Source organism: Oncorhynchus nerka, linkage group LG17 (genome assembly GCF_034236695.1).
Source record: "Oncorhynchus nerka isolate Pitt River linkage group LG17, Oner_Uvic_2.0, whole genome shotgun sequence".
In the NCBI taxonomy this organism is placed as follows: Eukaryota; Metazoa; Chordata; class Actinopteri; order Salmoniformes; family Salmonidae; genus Oncorhynchus; species Oncorhynchus nerka.
This window is the reverse complement of record NC_088412.1, coordinates 50,385,732-50,405,805: the sequence shown is the minus strand read 5'-3', so window position 1 is coordinate 50,405,805 and position 20,074 is coordinate 50,385,732. Positions and strand designations below refer to the sequence as shown.

Genomic DNA, 20,074 nt, shown 5'->3' with positions numbered 1-20,074 from the left:
AACAAACACAAGGTATTACAGTTCTTCAGGTCCCGTTGATAGGATCGTCTCCAACGGAACTCGTGATTGTACGTTCGCCAATAGAACAGAGGGTGGAGGTGGTTCATTTATGTCGTTTCGTCAGGGTGCCTCAGGGATTAAGGGCTGGGTGAGCAGTATGTCTTGCGCTGCCGACTCGTTGAAGTGGAAATCAAAATCGAGGTTAGTGATTGCGGTTCTGATGTCCAAGAAGCTCTTTTCGGTGATAGGAAACGATGGCGGAAACACAAAATATCTGCTATTGGTCAGACTGGCATTCGTCTCCTGAAGGCTAAGTCAAAGACCCACTCACTGATAGTTATGCAAATACTGTACCACACACACACACAGAAACGACATCCTACATTTGTTTATTTTGTGATTGATCTGTGCCATCTACTGGAAAAAAAATACTCTAATTGACATTTTCATATGGCTGCGGCCACACAGAGACGCATGAGCGCAGATGAAACTGTATATGCATTCATCAGTTTTCTGTTTTTGTCCATCAAAAGTTTAACTTAATGAAACGATCTTAGGACAAGTTGCATGTGTCAAAAGACAAGACGAGTTGTGCAGTTTTTGTCTGACAATAATCAACGGATAATGAAAAAAGCATTTGCTCAATCCGGAAGTTTTGGACACATTTACATTTACATTTAAGTCATTTAGCAGACGCTCTTATCCAGAGCGACTCAACACACCTATGTGGCTGTAGCCTAAATGACAAAAGTAGGAATGTAATATATGAGTTCTAGTTCTATTTTATATATGTGAGTGAAGTAACATGAATTTACAAATTCTTAAAATAGAGCAGTGGAGGCTGCTGAGGGGAGGACAGCCTTGCGGTTGGCCGGAACGAAGCAAACAGAATGGCGTCAAACACATGGAAACCATGTGTTTGATGTGTTTGATACAATTCCACTCCAGCCATTACCAGTAGCCCGTCGCCCCCAAATAAAAGGTGCCACCAACCTCATGTGCAATAGAGTACTCAAGTTATGCTCTTGGGCCAGAGAACTCAGGAAAACACAGAAGTAGGAGACATGGATCACAGAAACATGTGAGTATGGAAAACAGTTCCCTTCGACTCTCCAACAATACGACAAGGAAGAGACTTCGGTGTACATCCCAAATGGGAGCTTATTTCCAATATAGTGCACTACGTTTGACCAGAGGTACACTACTGTTCCTCACACAGTTACCAGTGCTACACCATGCCATTGTCAAGAACAAGACAGTAATCATAGTGCTCCTTACAACAATATGTTGCACTGTTTCATATCTCCCCAGAGTTATTCATCTTTCAAACCTAATGTATCATGTTAAATATACAGACAATTATGTGTTCAAAGACATAAGTATTTATAAAAACATATGCACATCAATTATAAATATTTCAGCCAATGTATAAAACCCACATCTTTTAAAATCTGCTAATATCTGTTGAAAGGGACACCAGATATAGGCTTTTGTCTAATATAACAAACGTGGGCTGTACGCAGAAGATGCCTGCTGGGTGTCGACAAACGGAGTCGATTCAACATGTAGTATTGTCAGGAGATGAATAAAAAAAAATAGCAGACGATACTCTGCTGTCATATGCAATAGAACGGTCACTCGCTAATTTTAACCGATCAGTGTGGTCTGATTTGTCGAAGACATCAGTGCTCTAGCTTTAATCTTAAACTCTATGATATGGTGCTACTCCATGGTGGGGCTTAACTATTAAGTTGATGCTAAACAAACCCAGTCGATTGTAGCAGTGCTTGACTGAAATCCTTTTGGGTGTCGGTACTCATTTTAGGTGCCGGATACAGTTTATATTGGTGTGTTCTGGCCCAAGACAAGCACTGGATTGTAGGGTATCCTATGTTTTACTGATGATATGAGTTAAAAAGGATTGGCTGAAGTGATTGAAAGTGACCCTATTCATTGTTGAAAGCCTTTTACTCGGCATGGCAGGTATAGCCAGACTAGTAATGCTGTGTGATTATAGGGTAATATCATACAAATTACAGTTAAACAAATAAAGTTGTTGGAAAAAAATGTCCTAAAAATACTAACATACATGACAGATTCCCTCCCTTTACAATGACATCCAGATCATATCAGTGGCGGCTGGTGGGCGTCAATATAGGAGGGCGGGACCATTGTAACCATGTGTTTGATACCGTACATTCCAGCCATCACAATGGTCTCTGCCCATCAGCCTCATCTGATAAGCAGACTTCGTTAATATAAGCATTGGTTTTCTTGAGAAGATTAAGTCCTCGATGCACTTCAGGGTCAAGTTTCCTCTAGGAACAGATCTATGATATGTTCAGATTTCCCCTCACCTAATCTTAACCATAAGCGGGGGAAATGCAAAATCTGACCAGCGTCAAGGTGAAATGTCACCCTACAACCCTGGTGGCAGGGTAAAGATGTTGCTACTGTGCTGCCCTCTGCTGGTAGTTTGCCATAATGCAACACATTAGTCTTCTCTACATCGGCATTTAAATGCAGTATGTACCAGCAGGACAAACTCTATGTGTGTGTGTGTGGTGTGTGAGTGTGAGGTGTGTGGTGTGTGAGTGTGTGTGAGGTGTGTGTGCGTGTGAGGTGTGTGTGTGTGCGCGTGTGTCCAGGTCTTATTTCTTCAGTGATCCAATCAACACCTTGGAGACGAAGTTGACGATGGCACTGGCAGGTTGTTCGGGGTCGTGTTCAGCAAACAGGTGACACACATTCTCCGTCCCACTCATCGACTTCCTCGCCACAAAACCAAAGATCCTGACAGGAGGAGAAACAGCAGAGAAGCTCAGTAAGCCTTCAGCTTCAACAGCCAAACAGGAGAATCGAGGGTCATATTCACTAGGAATACAACAGAAACATATGGGCCAAAATGGAGAGGGACCTTCCTGAATTCTTCAAAAAATAAACTATTGCTTCCATTGCAAAACATTTTCTCTTGCTATTCAGCAAATACAAGTTGTATCTCTGTGTGGGATAGAGAGAGATTTGTAAAGATAGAAACACAATGAGAAAGGGGGATGGAGAGGAAGACAGTGCATAAGAGAGAGAAAAATAATGACAGGAGCTGAAGTGAGAGAATGACTTACTTAGCAGACGAGCAGCCATCTCTTGTCCACCTTGTGAGGAGAGAACAGTTAGTTGCCGTGCATGATTATCTGAGGCACACACACACACACACCCACACACACCGGAGTGCACAGTACTCACATGATTATCTGAGGCACACACACCCACACAGGAGTGCACAGTACTCACATGATTATCTGAGGCACACACCCACCCACCCACACACACACACCCCCATACACACAGGAGTGCACAGTACTCACATGGTTATCTGAGGCACACACACCCACACAGGAGTGCACAGTACTCACATGATTATCTGAGGCACACACACCCACACAGGAGTGCACAGTACTCACTTGCGGTCCTGTGGGTCAAGGGCACAGAAAATGACGGTATTGACGGTGTAGTGTCTCCTGAAGAACAGCCTACAGACAGAGAGAGACAGTGAGGGGTGAGTACACTGTAGTGTAGGTATACAATATCTGTCGTAACTATACTGTTGGAAAAAAGGTTTAGATATTTTTTATTTTCAACTTTATTTAAGCAGGTGAGCTAGTTGAGAACAAGTTCTCATTTACAACTGCGATCTGGCCAAGATAAAGCAAAGCAGTGCGACAGAAACAACAACACAGAGTTACACATGGAATTAACAAGTGTACAGCCAATAACACAGTAGGAAAAAAAAGAAAGTCTATATACACAGTGTGTTCAAATGACATGAGGTGGTAAGACAATAAATAGGCCATAGTAGGAAAGTAATTACAATTTAGCAGATTACCACTGGAGTGACAGATGAGCAGATGATGATGATCAGATGATGGTGTGTAAGTAGTGATACTGGTGTGCAAAAGAGCAGCAAAGTAAATAAAAACGATATGGGGATGAAGAGGGGGATGACCGCGGCAGCTTTCCAATCTTTAGGGATCTCGGACGAAACGACAGAGAGGTTGAACAGACTGGTAATAGGGGTTGCAACAATGGCGGCGGATAATATTAGAAAGAGAGGGTCCAGATTGTCTAGCCCAGCTGATTTGTACGGGTCCAGGATTTGCAGCTCTTTCAGAACATCTGCGATCTGGGTTTGGGTGAAGGAGAAGCTGGGGAGGCTCGGGCAAGTAGCTGAGAGGGGTGCGGAGCTGTTGGCGGGGTTGGGGTAGCCAGGAGGAAAACATGTTCCTAAAGGGCTATTTACCCCAGTACCCCGATTCTACCCCAGTTCATTCCTCAGATAAATTCAAGTATATCATATTGTTCTATGGAAATTAATTTTGTGACGCCAAAATACATAAATCACAACACAATATATGACATGCAGCACATAACACTGGAAAGTTAGTCACGTTGACATTTTCACATACGGTATTCAAAGTCTCTGTGGCATACTGTAGGGTAAAATTAGGACTCACAATAAGGCCTCGTGAGACACATTGCATTTGGAAAGTATTCAGACCCATTGACATTTTGCTACGTTACGGCCTTATTCTAAAATGGAACAAATCAAAAATAGCCCATAATGAAAAGTGAAAACAGGTTTTTTTTTTTGTGTGAATGTATTAAAAATAAAAAAATTGAAATACCTTATTTACATAATAAGGCTATGAGAATCTTTGCTATGAGAATCAAAATTGAGCTCAGAATTGAGCTCAGGTGTACACTGTTTCCATTTAATCATCCTTGAGATGTTTCTACAACTTGATTGGAGTCCACCTGTGGGAAATCCATTGATTGGACATGATTTGGAAAGGCACACACCTGTCTATATAAGGTCCCACAGTTGACATTGATTGTCAGAGAAAAAAAACTAGCCATAAGGTCAAAGGAATTGTCTGTAGAGCTCCGAGACAGGATTGTGTTGAGGCACAGATCTGGGGAAGGGTACCAAAAAATGTCTGCAGCATTGAAGGTCCCCAAGAACACAATGGCCGCCATCATTCTTAAATGGAATACGTTTGGAACCACCAAGACTCTTCCTAGAGCTGGCCGCCTGGCCAAACTGAGCAATCGGGGGAGAAGGGCCAGGGAGGTGACCAAGAACCCAATGGTCACTCTGACAGAGCCCCGGAGTTCCTCTGTAGCGATAGGAGAACCTTCCAGAAGGACAACCATTTCTGCAGCACTCCATCAATCAGGCCTTTATGGTGGAGTGGTCAGACAGAAGAAACTCCTCAGTAAAAGGCACACGACAGCCCGCTTGGAGTTTGCCAAAAGACACCTCAGACCATGTGAAACAGGATTCTCTGGTCTGATGAAACCAAGATTTAACTCTTAGGCCTGAATACCAAGCGTCACGTCCGGAGGAAACCAGAACCAGAAGCATGGGGGTGGCAGCATCATGCTGTGGAGATGTTTTTCAGGAGCAGGGACTGGGAGACTAGTAAGGATCAAAGGAAGATGAACAGAGCAAAGTACAGAGAGATCCTTGATGAAAACCTGCTCCGGAGCTTTCAGGACCCCAGACTGTGATGAAAGTTCATCTTCCAACAGGACTTCAACCCTAAGCACACAGCCAAGAGAACACAGAAGTGGCTTCGGGACAAGTCTCTGAGTGTTCTTGAGTGGCCCAGCAAGAGCTTGGACTTGAACCCATGGGGGAACTGCAAGGAAATATGATAATCAGTGGTGGAAAAAGTACCCAATTTAATAGAAAATGACAAGTTTATTTATCCGTTATTTTACCAGGTAAATTGACTGAGAAAACGTCCTCACTTACAGCAACAACCTGGGGATTAGTTACAGGGGAAAGGAGGGGGATGAATGAGCCAATTGTAAACTGGTGATGATTAGGTGGTCATGATGGTTTGAGGGCCAGATTGGGAATTTAGCCAGGACACCAGGGTTAACACCCCTACTCTTACAATAAGTGCCATGGGATCTTTAATGACCTCAGAGAGTCAGGACACCCGTTTAACGTCCCATCCGAAAGACGGCACCCTACACAGGGCAATGTCCCCAATCACTGCCCTGGGGCATTGGGATATTTTTTTAGACCAGAGGAAAGAGTGCCTCCTACTGGCCCTCCAACACCACTTCCGGCAGAATCTGGTCTACCATTCAGGGACTGACCAGGACCAACCCTGCTTAGCTTCAGAAGCAAGCCAGCAGTGGTATGCAGGGTGGTATGCTGCTGGTGAAAGTCAACCAGTAAAATACTACTGAGTAAAAGTCTAAAAGTATTTGGTTTTAAATATACTTATGTATCAAAAGTCAATGTAATTGCTAACATTTCCTTAATTATCAAAAGTAAAAGTATAAATAATTTCAAATACCTCATATTAAGCAAACCAGACGGCACCATTTTCTTTTGTTTCTGGGAGAGCCAGGGGCTCCAACACAGACATATTTACAAACAAAGCATTTGTGTTTAGTGCGTCTGCCAGATCAGAGGCAGTAGGGATGTTCTCTTGATAAGTGCATGCATTTGACCATTTTCCTGTCCTGCTAAGCATTCAAAATGTAATGAGTACTTTTGTGGGTGTCAGGGAAAATGTATGGGGTTCAAGCATTTTGCTAATCCCGCAATAACATCTGCTAACCATGTGTATGTGACCATTAACATCTGCTAACCATGTGTATGTGACCAATAACATCTGCTAACCATGTGACCAATAACATCTGCTAACCATGTGACCATTAACATCTGCTAACCATGTGACCAATAACATCTGCTAACCATGTGTATGTGACCAATAACATCTGCTAACCATGTGACCAATAACATCTGCTAATCATGTGTATGTGACCATTAACATCTGCTAACCATGTGTATGTGACCAATAACATCTGCTAACCATGTGACCATTAACATCTGCTAACCATGTGACCAATAACATCTGCTAACCATGTGTATGTGACCAATAACATCTGCTAACCATGTGACCAATAACATCTGCTAACCATGTGTATGTGACCAATAACATCTGCTAACCATGTGTATGTGACCATTAACATCTGCTAACCATGTGACCAATAACATCTGCTAACCATGTGTATGTGACCAATAACATATGCTAACCATGTGTATGTAACCAATAACATCTGCTAACCATGTGTATGTGACCAATAACATCTGCTAACCACGTGTATGTGACCAATAACATTTGATTTGAGTTAAAAGAACATTTTCTTTTGGAATGTAGTGAAGTAAAAGTAAAAGTTTACCAAATTATAAATAGTAAAGTACAGATACCCCCTAAAACGACTTAAGTACTTTACACCACTTATGATAATGAAGAGGGTACAAATATGCCCTTTTAATGTACCACCCCAGTGACAGAGCCATTAGTTCCTTTTAATGTACCACCCCAGTGACAGAGCCATTAGTCCCTTTTAATGTACCACCCCAGTGACAGAGCCATTAGTTCCTTTTAGTGTACCACCCCAGTGACAGAGCCATTAGTTCCTTTTAGTGTACCACCCCAGTGACAGAGCCATTAGTTCCTTTTAGTGTACCACCCCAGTGACAGAGCCATTAGTTCCTTTTAGTGTACCACCCCAGTGACAGAGCCATTAGTTCCTTTTAATGTACCACCCCAGTGACAGAGCCATTAGTTCCTTTTAGTGTACCACCCCAGTGACAGAGCCATTAGTTCCTTTTAATGTACCACCCCAGTGACAGAGCCATTAGTTCCTTTTAATGTACCACCCCAGTGACAGAGCCATTAGTTCCTTTTAATGTACCACCCCAGTGACAGAGCCATTAGTTCCTTTTTAGGTGTCATAAATTAATCATTGCGCCTTATGGTGGGTACAAATATGTACCTTCGTTCGTTGCTTTTCTGCAACGTATTGGGAAACCGAAATGTAACTTCAACGTACGTCCAGAACTACAGTGTGATGATTGGTTCTTAATATTCAAAATATTGGGTACAAAAATGGACCCTCATACTCTTCATCCGCACACGTACCAAAAGGGTAACGAACAATACCATGTGATATCATTATCTGTACCTCTGAAGGTACATTATCTGTATTTAGATACCATACCCTTATTTTGTAGGAGGTTCTTTATATAATATGTGTGTGCAGGCATACGCATGCATGCTCAAGCGTGTGTGTGTGTGTGTGTGTGTGTTTGTGTGTGTTTGTGTGTGCGCTCACATGAATACATGGCATGCCGCGTGCATGTGTGTTCATGCAAGTGTGCGTATGACTCACTTCCTCTGATTGTCGGTGAGAGTGATGCCCTGTGTTGAGACTTTGAAATTAACTACAGTGGAGGTTGGAGGAGGGTCCATGGCCAGAGTCAGACTGGCTGCCTTTTGTACAGCCTGGTACCCTGTCAAAGACTCCAGCTCTACTGAGCCCAAGAACCACACACTGCAAGCTTGGGAGAGAGACACACACCAGTTACACATTGTAACACACACGTTATACACTGTAACACACATACAGACTGGTACCCAGTCAGAGACTGCAGCTCTACTGAGCCCATGAACTACACAGAGAAGCATACATGTTACATGTTACACACACACACACACACAAACACACACACACACGTCAGAGAAGAGGAGAGCTGAGACTATAAAGTACCTGCTCCCTGTTTGAGTAGCTCAGCAGCAGAGTTGGTTACTGACTGTGTTGAGGGATCACTTGTCTCTTCCAGAGGGTTTGACAACAGAGGAAGAAAAGTTTTAGTGGGAACTGATATGATTGTATTTATAAAAACACAAGGAAAGACACACACACACTCTTACCTCTTTCGGGGATGATGAGTTTGCAGGGCAGGGCCAAAGGGGTAATGGAATGTTGACAGACCAACGCAGTCAGACTTCCTGTGTGAGGAACAGAATACACTGATACTTCAATATACCTTTCCATCTAGTCATTGGTCAACCAAAATAATTTTTTGGGACCAGATTTTGTGGACCTGTTTAGATGCACTACTGAGTACGTCCACCAGAGGAATACATTGTATTACTTCACAAAACTGAACATATGCACCCACACAGTACACATATGCATAGAACCCAACACAAAACACCATAAGAGAACAGAACAGAACACGCATACGTAGGCACATAGCACAACACACATGAATATGTCCTCACCGAAGTAGGGTTCATTGGGACAGCCCTTAAGCTGCACCCCTTTCTGTGTGCACTCAATCAGGAAGTGCCTAACCAGTTCATTGGATAGGTCGCCACCCACTACGGAGATAGGAAGTGACATCAGAGAGGATTGGGGAAATGGCAAGTGCCCTAGGTACAGATCGAGGATCAGCTTCCCCTACCCTAATCCTAACCTTAAATATTTGTGGAGAAAAATGCTAAAATGACACAGGATCAGCGGCAACTTCACCCTACACCGTCCTGGACTGACAGAAATATCTAGAAGAAAGTCAGAAGTGACATATAACTACAATAGTAAAATGTTATGACATGTTCTAATGAGACCATGTTGGAACTTATGGACCTCTCTGAGTCTGCGTCTCAAATGGCATCCTATTCCCATAGGGCTCTGGTCAAATGAAGTGCACTTTATAGGGAATAGCATGCCATTTGAAATGCACTAATTTGTGGCCTATCACACCCACCTTTCTTGCTCTGTGTCAGGACAGAGGGGGGGGGTGTGGCCACCTTCATAGCCAATCCGTAGGCTCCGCGGAACGAGTGACTGTCCCTGACGATGAAGGATCCAGGTTCTCTGTCCTTCAGCACACCGATGGCTACAGAGCACCACAGGAGTCAAAAAAAAAAGTTTAACACAGTCACAACACCCATGTCATAGTCAGTAGCGACTGTGATGCCCTTTTCAGACTACTGAGACAAACAGAGCCAAGCCAAGCCGAACTGTGCTGCTCTGGCCTGGTTGCACAATGTGTAATGGCTGGAACTGTGCTGGAAAGCACAGTGTGAAAAGAAAATATCCAAGGCAACACACACACACACACACACAAAGAGAGAAAGAGTTCTTGCAGCACCCGTCTAATTTCCGGAAACAATATTTACCTTGATCTCTGGAGATGTCAGGCTTGTACCAGAATTTGGAAGTGTCCTGAACAAACTTGACATTATCCTGCTTACTGGAAAATGGGTCTGCAACACAACACACAGACAGAGACAGCCACTTGGTGTGAAGAGAGAGAAAGAGAGAAATAGAGCACTATAGCATATGAACATATTTTTTGAGACACAGTGAACATCGTGTACGACAGTATGATTGAGTGTGAATTCAGGCATGCCATTGTCTTTTAATGTACGGGTGAGAGTCAACGTATAGCTGTCTATACATGTTTACATCATGGGACAGACTGTGTAATGAGGTTTAATTTTTCACATGCACAAGTACAGTGAAATGCTTAACTTGCAAGCCCTACCCAACAGTGCAATACTGAGTATCAAAATATTACAAGTAATAAACTATACAACAAGAACAAAAACACGCCAAATAAGTGAGGACAAAAACAACTACATTTCAGATAAATGTCAGCTACTGCATATACAGAGTCAGTACCAGCACCAAATGTACAATAGGGAGGGATAGTGGAGTATTTGACGTAGATATGTTCATGTAGGTAGTGATTAGGAGACTGGTAGGAAGCTAAATGATAATAATAATAATAAACAGTATGGCTGCGGCACAAGTGGTGGGTTGATGTGTGATTGCAAATGTAAATGTGTGGGTGTGAGTGTGGGCCAGAGTGTCCGTGTGGGTGTGAGTGTGGGCCAGAGTGTCCGTGTGGGTGTGAGTGTGGGCGTGAGTGTGGGCCAGAGTGTCCGTGTGGGTGTGAGTGTGGGCGTGAGTGTGGGCCAGAGTGTCCGTGTGGGTGTGAGTGTGGGCCAGAGTGTCCGTGTGGGTGTGAGTGTGGGCCAGAGTGTCCGTGTGGGTGTGAGTGTGGGCCAGAGTGTCCGTGTGGGTGTGAGTGTGGGCGTGAGTGTGGGCCAGAGTGTCCGTGTGGGTGTGAGTGTGGGCCAGAGTGTCCGTGTGGGTGTGAGTGTGGGCCAGAGTGTCCGTGTGGGTGTGAGTGTGGGCCAGAGTGTCCGTGTGGGTGTGAGTGTGGGCCAGAGTGTCCGTGTGGGTGTGAGTGTGGGCCAGAGTGTCCGTGTGGGTGTGAGTGTGGGCCAGAGTGTCCGTGTGGGTGTGAGTGTGGGCCAGAGTGTCCGTGTGGGTGTGAGTGTGGGCCAGAGTGTCCGTGTGGGTGTGAGTGTGGGCCAGAGTGTCCGTGTGGGTGTGAGTGTGGGCCAGAGTGTCCGTGTGGGTGTGGGTGTGAGTGTGGGCCAGAGTGTCCGTGGGTGGGTGTGAGTGTCCGTGTGGGTGAGTGTGGGCCAGAGTGTCCGTGTGGGTGTGAGTGTGGGCCAGAGTGTCCGTGTGGGTGTGAGTGTGGGCCAGAGTGTCCGTGTGGGTGTGAGTGTGGGCCAGAGTGTCCGTGTGGGTGTGAGTGTGGGCCAGAGTGTCCGTGTGGGTGTGAGTGTGGGCCAGAGTGTCCGTGTGGGTGTGAGTGTGGGCCAGAGTGTCCGTGTGGGTGTGAGTGTGGGCCAGAGTGTCCGTGTGGGTGTGAGTGTGGGCCAGAGTGTCCGTGTGGGTGTGAGTGTGGGCCAGAGTGTCCGTGTGGGTGTGAGTGTGGGCCAGAGTGTCCGTGTGGGTGTGAGTGTGGGCCAGAGTGTCCGTGTGGGTGTGAGTGTGGGCCAGAGTGTCCGTGTGGGTGTGAGTGTGGGCCAGAGTGTCCGTGTGGGTGTGAGTGTGGGCCAGAGTGTCCGTGTGGGTGTGAGTGTGGGCCAGAGTGTCCGTGTGGGTGTGAGTGTGGGCCAGAGTGTCCGTGTGGGTGTGAGTGTGGGCCAGAGTGTCCGTGTGGGTGTGAGTGTGGGCCAGAGTGTCCGTGTACGATTGGCAGATGTACATGGAAACAGGGCTGAAAAGTGACTGGTAGCAGAAATACTTATGGTTATGTAGTAATGGTAATATATAGAGTGAAACAAATCAAGCACATTTTATTTGTCTCGTGCGCCGAATACAACAGACTTACAGTTAAATATTTACTTACAAGCCCTTAACCAACAATGCAGTCTTAAGAATATACCAAAAAAAAGTCAGATAAAAAATAACAAATAATTAAAGAGCAGCAGTAAAATAACAATAGCGGGGATATATACAGGGGGTACCGGTACCGAGTCAATGTGCGGGGGCACCGGTGTCAAGGTAATTGAGGAAATATTTACATGCAAGTACAGTTATTAAAGTGACTATGCATAGATAATAACATAGAGTAGCAGCAGCGTAGAAGTGTGTGCGTGTGTGTGTGTGTGTGTGTGTGTGTGTGTGTGTGTGGGGGGGGGGGGGGCAATGCAAATAGTCTGAGTAGCCATTTGATTAGCTGTTCAGGAGTCTTATGGCTTGGGGGTAGAAGCTGTTTAGAAGCCTCTATGACCTAGACTTGGCCCTCCGGTACTGCTTGCCATGTGGTAGCAGAGAGAACAGTCTATGACGAGGGTAGCTGAAGTCTTTGACAATTTTTAGGGCCTTCCTCTGACCGCCTGGTATAGAGATCCTGGATGGCAGGAAGCTTGGCCCCGGTGATGTACTGGGCCGTACACACTACCCTCTGTAGTGCCTTGCGGTCGTAGGCCGAGCAGTTGCCATACCAGACAGTGATGCAACCCGTCAGGATACTCTCAATGGTGCAGCTGTAAAACTTTGAGGATCTGAGGACCCATGCCAAATCTTTTCAGTCTCCTGAGGGGGAATAGGTTTTGTTGTGCCCTCTTCACGACTGTCTTGGTGTGCTTGGACCATGTTAGTTTGTTGGTGATGTGGACGCCAAGGAACTTGAAGCTGTCAACCTACTCAGTCCTCCTTTTCCTGTAGTCCACAATCATCTCCTTTGTCTTGATCACATTGAGGGAAAGATTGTTGTGCTTGCACCACAGGGTCAAGTCTCTGACCTCCTCTCTATAGGCTGTCTCATCATTGTTGGTGCTCAGGCCTACCACTGTTGTGTCATCAACAAATGATGGTGTTGAAGTCGTGCCTGGCCGTGCAGTCCTGAGTGAACAGGGAGTACAGGAGGGGACTGAGCACGCACACCTGCGGGGCCCCCGTGTTGAGGATCAGCGGGGCGAATGTGTTGTTACCTACTCTCACCACCTGGGGACGGCACGTCAGGAAGTCCAGGATCCAGTTGCAGAGGGAGGTGTTTAGTCCCAGGGTCCTTAGCTTAGTGATAAGCTTTGAGGACACTATGGTGTTGAACACTGAACTGTAGTCAATGAATAGCATTCTCATATAGATGAGTACCAGTCAAAAGTTTGGACACACCTACTCATTCCAGGGTTTTTATTTATTTTTACTATTTTCCACATTGTAAAAAAATAGTTTAGACATAAAAACTATGAGTAAATACATGTGGAATCATGTAGTAACCAAAAAGGTGTTAAACAAATCCAAATATATTCTTCAAGGTAGCCACCCTTTGCCTTGATGACAGCTTTGCACACTCTTGTCATTCTCTAAACCAGCCTCACCTAGAATGCTTTTCCAATAATCTTGAAGGAGTTCCCACATATGCTGAGCACTTATTGGCTGCCTTTCCTTCACTCTGTAGTCCAACTCATCCCAAACCATCTCATCTCAGCTGTGACCAAATATCTCGCGGCCATTTTAGGCATGTTGACGTTCTTCTTGTTCTAGTCTGTCTGCATGCTCATCTGGTCTTTCCCTGTGCTCCACCTCTAATTTCTGTTGTTCTGATTTTGCCATTAGTTCTATCTCCCTCAGTTGCAAGTCTATGGGAATTGACCTACTACCCATAGGACCCTTTTCACAAACATCCCTCTACGTAAGGATTTCCTCCTCAGCAGAGCAACTCTTTGACTACTGATTTTGGATGGCCAGACACCACCTTGATGTCATAATGATTTGCAGTGACGAGCAGATTCGCCTTTGTACGTTTATCTAGCATCTCCCATGTAGGATTTTCCACAAATGTTACCAACTTAAGGCCCATGGCTTTTTTTATTACCCTGTGTGTTTATGAAACTTTCAAAATATTTCCACCCATCAGTGACGGAAACTCTACCCAAAAGTATATTCTGAACACTCAAATATATCTGAGCACAGCAAAGCTTCAGAGTAGGTGATTAGAGCAACTACCATACTCATGGGACACTAGATCCCGGACGAACCCCCATTTTGTTACGTTTCCACAAGACAAACTCAAAATGTCTCTCACAACAAAGGGAACTAACAAAGAAAATCACTGACAACCAAACAAAACAGAAAGGGGCTCAAAAGGGGTTCTGAAAAGCACCCATGTGGGTGCCCACTGACAGTTGGAAAAGCCACTAGTAAGAGGTTCTGAAAAGCACCCATGTGGTGCCCACTGACAGTTGGAAAAGCCACTAGTAAGAGGTTCTGAAAAGCACCCATGTGGGTGCCCACTGACAGTTGGAAAAGCCACTAGTAAGAGGTTCTGAAAAGCACCCACCATGGATGCCCACTAGGTTTGCCTCCAAAAAGACAAACTAAAAGAAAAACCCACAACAACTTGGAATAGGGAGTTAAAAGATGGAGCCAAACAAACAGGGGAAATACCAAAACACAAACAGGTTGAGCTCGAAATCGCACCACAGATGAGGTGAAGTGTAGCTCTCCCCAACATCTCTCAAGCTCCACTGGAGCACTGGGCCAGCCACGCCTAAATAGCACCTGGGCCAACACAGGTCAAACACCTTCCCAGTAATGAGTTGGCAACCAGCACACGTGTAACACACACGGACTGACTGACGAGGTGACACCAATCAGTGCACCCTACGTGTTAACAAGCTGTGTGCTAAAGTCCTCAAAATATAAATGGAAAACCAAAGCCAGTAACAGAGGACGGACGATTTTTACGTGCGACACTCTTCAGCACTCGGCGGTCCCGTTCTGTGAGCTTATGTGGCCTACCACTTCGCGGCTGAGGCATTGTTGCAACTAGACGTTTCCACTTCACAATAACAGCCCTTACAGTTGACCTGGGGCAGCTCTAGTAGGGCAGAAATTTGACTAACTGACTTGTTGGAAAGGTGGCATCCTATGACAGTGCCACGTTGAAAGTCACCGAGCTCTTCAGAAAGGCAATTCTTCAGCCAATGTTTGTCTATTGAGATTGCATGGCTGTGTGCTCAATGTTATACACCTGTCAGCAACTGAAATAGCTGAATCCACTAATTTGAAGGTGTGTCCACACACTTTTGTATATATAGTGTACATGTAAATAGGAGTAATAGCAGGAGAAATAAATAGATTACTAATGATAATGGCAATCAATAATCAATTAACAGCATTATAGTGATAGTAATACATCTAATCAATAATAATGTTAGGAGCAGTGTAGTTGTGAGGTCATGTGTGCCACTGGGTGTAAGTGTATGGCTTCAATAATGAGTGTGTGAGTGAGCATGTGGTGCCTGGAGAAGTGGGTATACTCAAATTTTGCCAAAATGTTTCCAAAGGCATGTCTTACCTTGCTTCAAAGTAGCCTATTGACAAATTCCCACCTTTTGTGTGGGCAATTATGTTTTATAAAGACTTAACTCTTATGCATTCTCCTGTTCTATCGGTTTTCTTTCAGCTTTCTTTCATTGTCTAGCAGCCGAAGGCTTTATCCTAATCATATTAGCAACCCATGATAGTTGTTGCATCTTTAAATCCCCCCTTTTTCTAACTGATATTTCCATCTGTGTCCACGAAACCGCTTGCATGTGCGGTGTGCATTTTAGAAGAGCGTTTTCCTGCAAATGGCATTTTGCAACATTCACGCATAGGCCTACTGCCGTGTGTATTTTGCTGTGCCTAAAATGTGAATAAATAATAGTTGATCTGCATTTTAATATAAATCCAATCTGTTCCATCAGCCCTATTAATTGATACGGCATATACCTCCAAAGCACTACTTTGATAAGTATCAATCGGGATTAAGCAATGTCCACCACACCACTGTGTGTGTAAGTAAGACAGGTGTATATGTCTGAGTGGGTGGAGCCCTGTGGATGGGCATAGAGTCAGTGTGGGTAGTCTGTGGGAGAGGGAGAGCAGTAGTTGTTAGCCATTTAACAGTCTTATAGCCAGGGGACAGAAGCTGTATAGGAGTCTGTTGGTCTGAGCCTTGATGCACTGGTACCGCCTGCCGGACAGCAACATGGCTGTAGTCTTTTGCATTTTTTCTGCCCTTTCTCAGACACTACCTGGCATGTACATCCTGGATTGATTGAGAGCTCACCCTGAGTACTGTGCTGGGCCGTCCATAATATCACCCTCTGTAGGGCCTTTTGTTCAAGGGCGGTGCAGTTGCCATGCCAGACGGTGATACAGCCAGTCAGGATGCTCTCAATGCTGCAGCTATAAGTTCCCAAGGATCCGAGGGCCTCTGCCAAACCATGCCTACTTCACAACTGTTGTGGTGTGAGAGGACCATGTTAAGTCCTTAGTGATGTGGACACCAAGGAACTTGAATCTCTGGACCGTCTCCACTATGGCCCAATCGATGTGAATGGGGGCATGCACCCGCCCTTGTTTTCTGTAGTCAGCTCCTTGGTCTTGCTGAAGTTGAGGGAGAGACTGTAGACGGTCTCATAGTCAGTCGTTGGTGAGGTTGAAGAGGGCAGTGTGGAGTGGAATAGAGAATGCGTCATCTGTGGATCTGTTGGGGAGGTATGCAAATTGGAGTGGGTCGAAGGTGTCTGGGGGGATGGAATTGATGTATGTGATGACCAGCCTTTCAAAGCACTTCATTATAACAGGTCAGTAGTAATCGTAGCAGGATGCCTTAGAGTTTTTTGGGAACAGGAATGATGGTGTGTGTGTGTCTGCCTGTGTGTGTGTATCTGTGTGCATGTGTACCTGATCCAGGCAAAGGGGCTCCACCACCACCAGGGCTGAGTCCTCTGAAAGGGGCTGGAGTCATGGCTGAGGGGAAGGGGATGCTGAGACTACTACCACTGTGGGGGCTGGATAATCCACTGAGAGAGGGGGAGCGGGACCCAGCCAGCCCTGGTACCCTCTTCTCAGGCAGCACGGGTGGCAGTCGTGTCAGTCCACCCTCTCCAAGCCCCAGGCCTAGATCCAGCCCCCCCAGCCCCTCCACAGCTTCCAACAGGCTGTCCTCCAGACCAAGATGTCCATTCCCCAGCAGCAGAGAGACTAAATCCCCCTGGCTTTGGGCATCCTGGTTCCTCTCACCCCGGCTCTGGCCCCCAGACCCCTCCAGGTCCCTCTCGGCCCCCAGGGGAGATCTGTGCACATTGAGGAGGCTGAGGGGAGAAAGAGATTTGGGGATGATCAAGTATAAGCACAAATGTGTAAGGACAGCAGCTGGGAGACGAGAAGCAAGTACTGGGAGTGAATATTTAATGCATAAACGGACATGAAACAAACAAGGACAGCGTCTGAACAAGGGACAACAATAATGCTGACACAGGGAACAAACTGAGGAACAGACAGATATAGAAGGGGCAATCAACAAAGTGACCAGGTGAGTCCAATGAAGCGCTGATGCGCGTAATGATATTGACAGGTGCGCGTAATGATGGGCAGCCTGGGATCCTCAAGCGCCAGAGAGGGGGAGCGGGGGGGGCAGGCGTGACAAAATGTAGCTACAGTTAACACGCACACAAAAAACATTGCGGTGTGAAAGAAAGACACCTGTTTGTGTGTGGCGATACAGAGTGCATGGATCTGAACATTCTCTGACAGGGAGTGAAGGACGAGCAGAAAAAGTCTCCATTCGACGAGGCTGGAGTTTGGTTCATACTACTGTCCAGGAAACTTCGAGAATCTGCAAGAAAATAAAAACAACAGCATCCCTTTAAGACTGTGGCATGGCTTCCCCTTTAACATTACAGATAGGGGCATACTAGTCTACTAGAGAGCTCATCTCTTATCTTTGAGACGCTGAATAGCTGCCCATGCTAAAACATGCTTCGGATCAAATGCGCACTCTATCCAACTCTATGGTGCATACAGTGCAGTATGTGACTGGAGGTTTGTATGAAAGTCATCCTTTAACATAATCTGTTCAGTTCCCCACTTCCAAAATACGTTTGCTTCTAATTTATTTTACTGTAGCAAGTCTCAGATTAACAGTCCCTGAGATATTTTCTTACACACTGCTCTTTGTGAGTTCTCACCAAATCCTGTGTATTGGCTCTGTACTCCAGCCATATGTTCTGTCGAGAGAGCAACAGACATGCTCAGCATGAGCTCCTGATTTATCTGTTTTTCGTTTTTAAAATGAGATGAACATCTCCAATCTAAAAATAATTCAAGACAAGACATGATGAACAACTCTATTCATTCTGAATATATATATATATATATATATATATATTTTAAACTTTGTGCCTCAAATGTAGTAGTTTTTACTCTCCTTAACTAGCTACACAACAAAAACCTAGCCAGCAAGCTAAAAAATTAAGCTAGAACAAACCTAGCAAGTGCAGCTAACACAACTACATCAAACGACCAAACTGAGTCAATAAACCAAAAAGCAGCATGGACTCTAACCTTAAACATATATTTTTTTGTGTGTGATTTTTCACCATTTAAAGATTTTTTTTAAAGCTAAATTAGCGTAAACAAGCAACATAAGCAGACAAACAAAAATGGTCGCCATGACAACGGTGCAGCAGAACAGGGCAGCAGCAGAGCCCACAGGCACCATGTGTTCCCTCAGCGCTGAGTCCATTCTCTACCCTCCAGAGACCAAAAAAAATGACACAACAGAAACTACTAAAGGAGAGGCCAGAAACCCTTTTCACAGACCTGTACAAAAAACGGTGATGTGAGTCATTTCATCTCTCTCACTGACCAGCCAAATGTATGGCGCTCAGCAGTCTGCTCTCACTATGGGTGAAAGTAAAAGAGACCGACAACCCTGACAGCACCATGATAACAATCAGCCTGACTGGGACTGGTAACCTATTTAATTTAAAGACTGAACATTTGATGTCATTCTCCAAAGATCCTACAAACAAGCCCCTTCAGGCAGGAGAAGCAGTGTGAGTAATGAAGAAAAAAATGTAGCCATCATAAAGACCTCCTTGTATCCACTACAGCCCCCTCACACTCTCCGCACCTCTCCCTCTCTCTTGAGCTCTCTTTATTCCTTCTCTCCTATTCTTTCATCCCTCTCCCTCTTCTCCATTGACTTCATGTTGAGGAATTTAGGCTGAATTAAACCCTCTCTTGTCATCTCCAGTATTAGATTACTTACACACACACACACACACACACACGTCAAAAGTAGTGCACTATATAGGGATTAGGATGGCATTTGGGATGCAAACCTTCTATATGTTAATGGTGACCTTACTCTACATCTTCAATGTAAACTTAAAGCTGGTGCCAATCTGGCCTGGGGAGGTGAGAGAATGCATGTACAGTTGAAGTCGGAAGTTTACATACACCTTAGCCAAACACATTTAAACTCAGTTTTTCACAATTCCTGACACTTAATCCAAGTAAAAATGACCTGTTGTAGGTCAGTTACGATCACCACTTTATTTTAAGAATGTGAAAATTCAGAATAATAGCAGAGAGAATGATTCATTTCAGCTTTTATTTCTTCCATCACATTCCTAGTGGGTCAGAAGTTAAGATACACTCAATTAGTATTTGGTAGCATTGCCTTTAAATGGTTTAACTTGGGTCAAACGTTTCAGTTAGCCTTCCACAAGCTTGGCAGAATTGTCCCATTCCTCCTGACAGAGCTGGTGTAACTGAGTCAGGTTTGTAGGCCTCCTCGCTCGCACACACTTTTTCAGTTCTGCCCACACATTTTCTATAGGATTGAGGTCAGGGCTTTGTGATGGCCACTCCAATAACTTGACTTTGTTGTCCTTAGGCCATTTTGTCACAACTTTGGAAGTATGCTTGGGGTCATTGTCCGTTTGGAAGACCCATTGGTGACCAAGCTTTAACTTCCTGACTGATGTCTTGAGATGTTGCTTAAATGTATCCACATAATTTTCCTCCTCATGATGCTATCCATTTT

General features: G+C 44.9%; 1 protein-coding gene across 2 annotated transcripts in view; it reads right to left on the bottom strand.

Annotated features, from left to right (window-relative positions):
• Nucleotides 1–372: 372 nt before the first annotated feature.
• Nucleotides 373–20,074, bottom strand: part of LOC115145377 (tensin-3-like) — a 75,925-nt gene continuing 56,223 nt past the window's right edge. Inside the window, exons 6-16 of one of the 2 annotated variants that reach the window (XM_029686896.2) lie at nucleotides 17,725–17,857; nucleotides 16,924–17,333; nucleotides 10,056–10,142; nucleotides 9,641–9,772; nucleotides 9,156–9,254; nucleotides 8,802–8,879; nucleotides 8,638–8,703; nucleotides 8,260–8,428; nucleotides 3,462–3,530; nucleotides 3,123–3,152; nucleotides 373–2,793 (exon numbers count right to left, since the gene is read on the bottom strand). In XM_029686896.2, the coding sequence (XP_029542756.1) occupies nucleotides 2,652–2,793; nucleotides 3,123–3,152; nucleotides 3,462–3,530; nucleotides 8,260–8,428; nucleotides 8,638–8,703; nucleotides 8,802–8,879; nucleotides 9,156–9,254; nucleotides 9,641–9,772; nucleotides 10,056–10,142; nucleotides 16,924–17,333; nucleotides 17,725–17,857 (1,415 nt within the window). In that variant the 3' untranslated portion in view covers nucleotides 373–2,651. The remainder of the gene's footprint in view (nucleotides 2,794–3,122; nucleotides 3,153–3,461; nucleotides 3,531–8,259; nucleotides 8,429–8,637; nucleotides 8,704–8,801; nucleotides 8,880–9,155; nucleotides 9,255–9,640; nucleotides 9,773–10,055; nucleotides 10,143–16,923; nucleotides 17,334–17,724; nucleotides 17,858–20,074) is intronic. The other variant, XM_029686897.2, reaches the window with a different exon arrangement.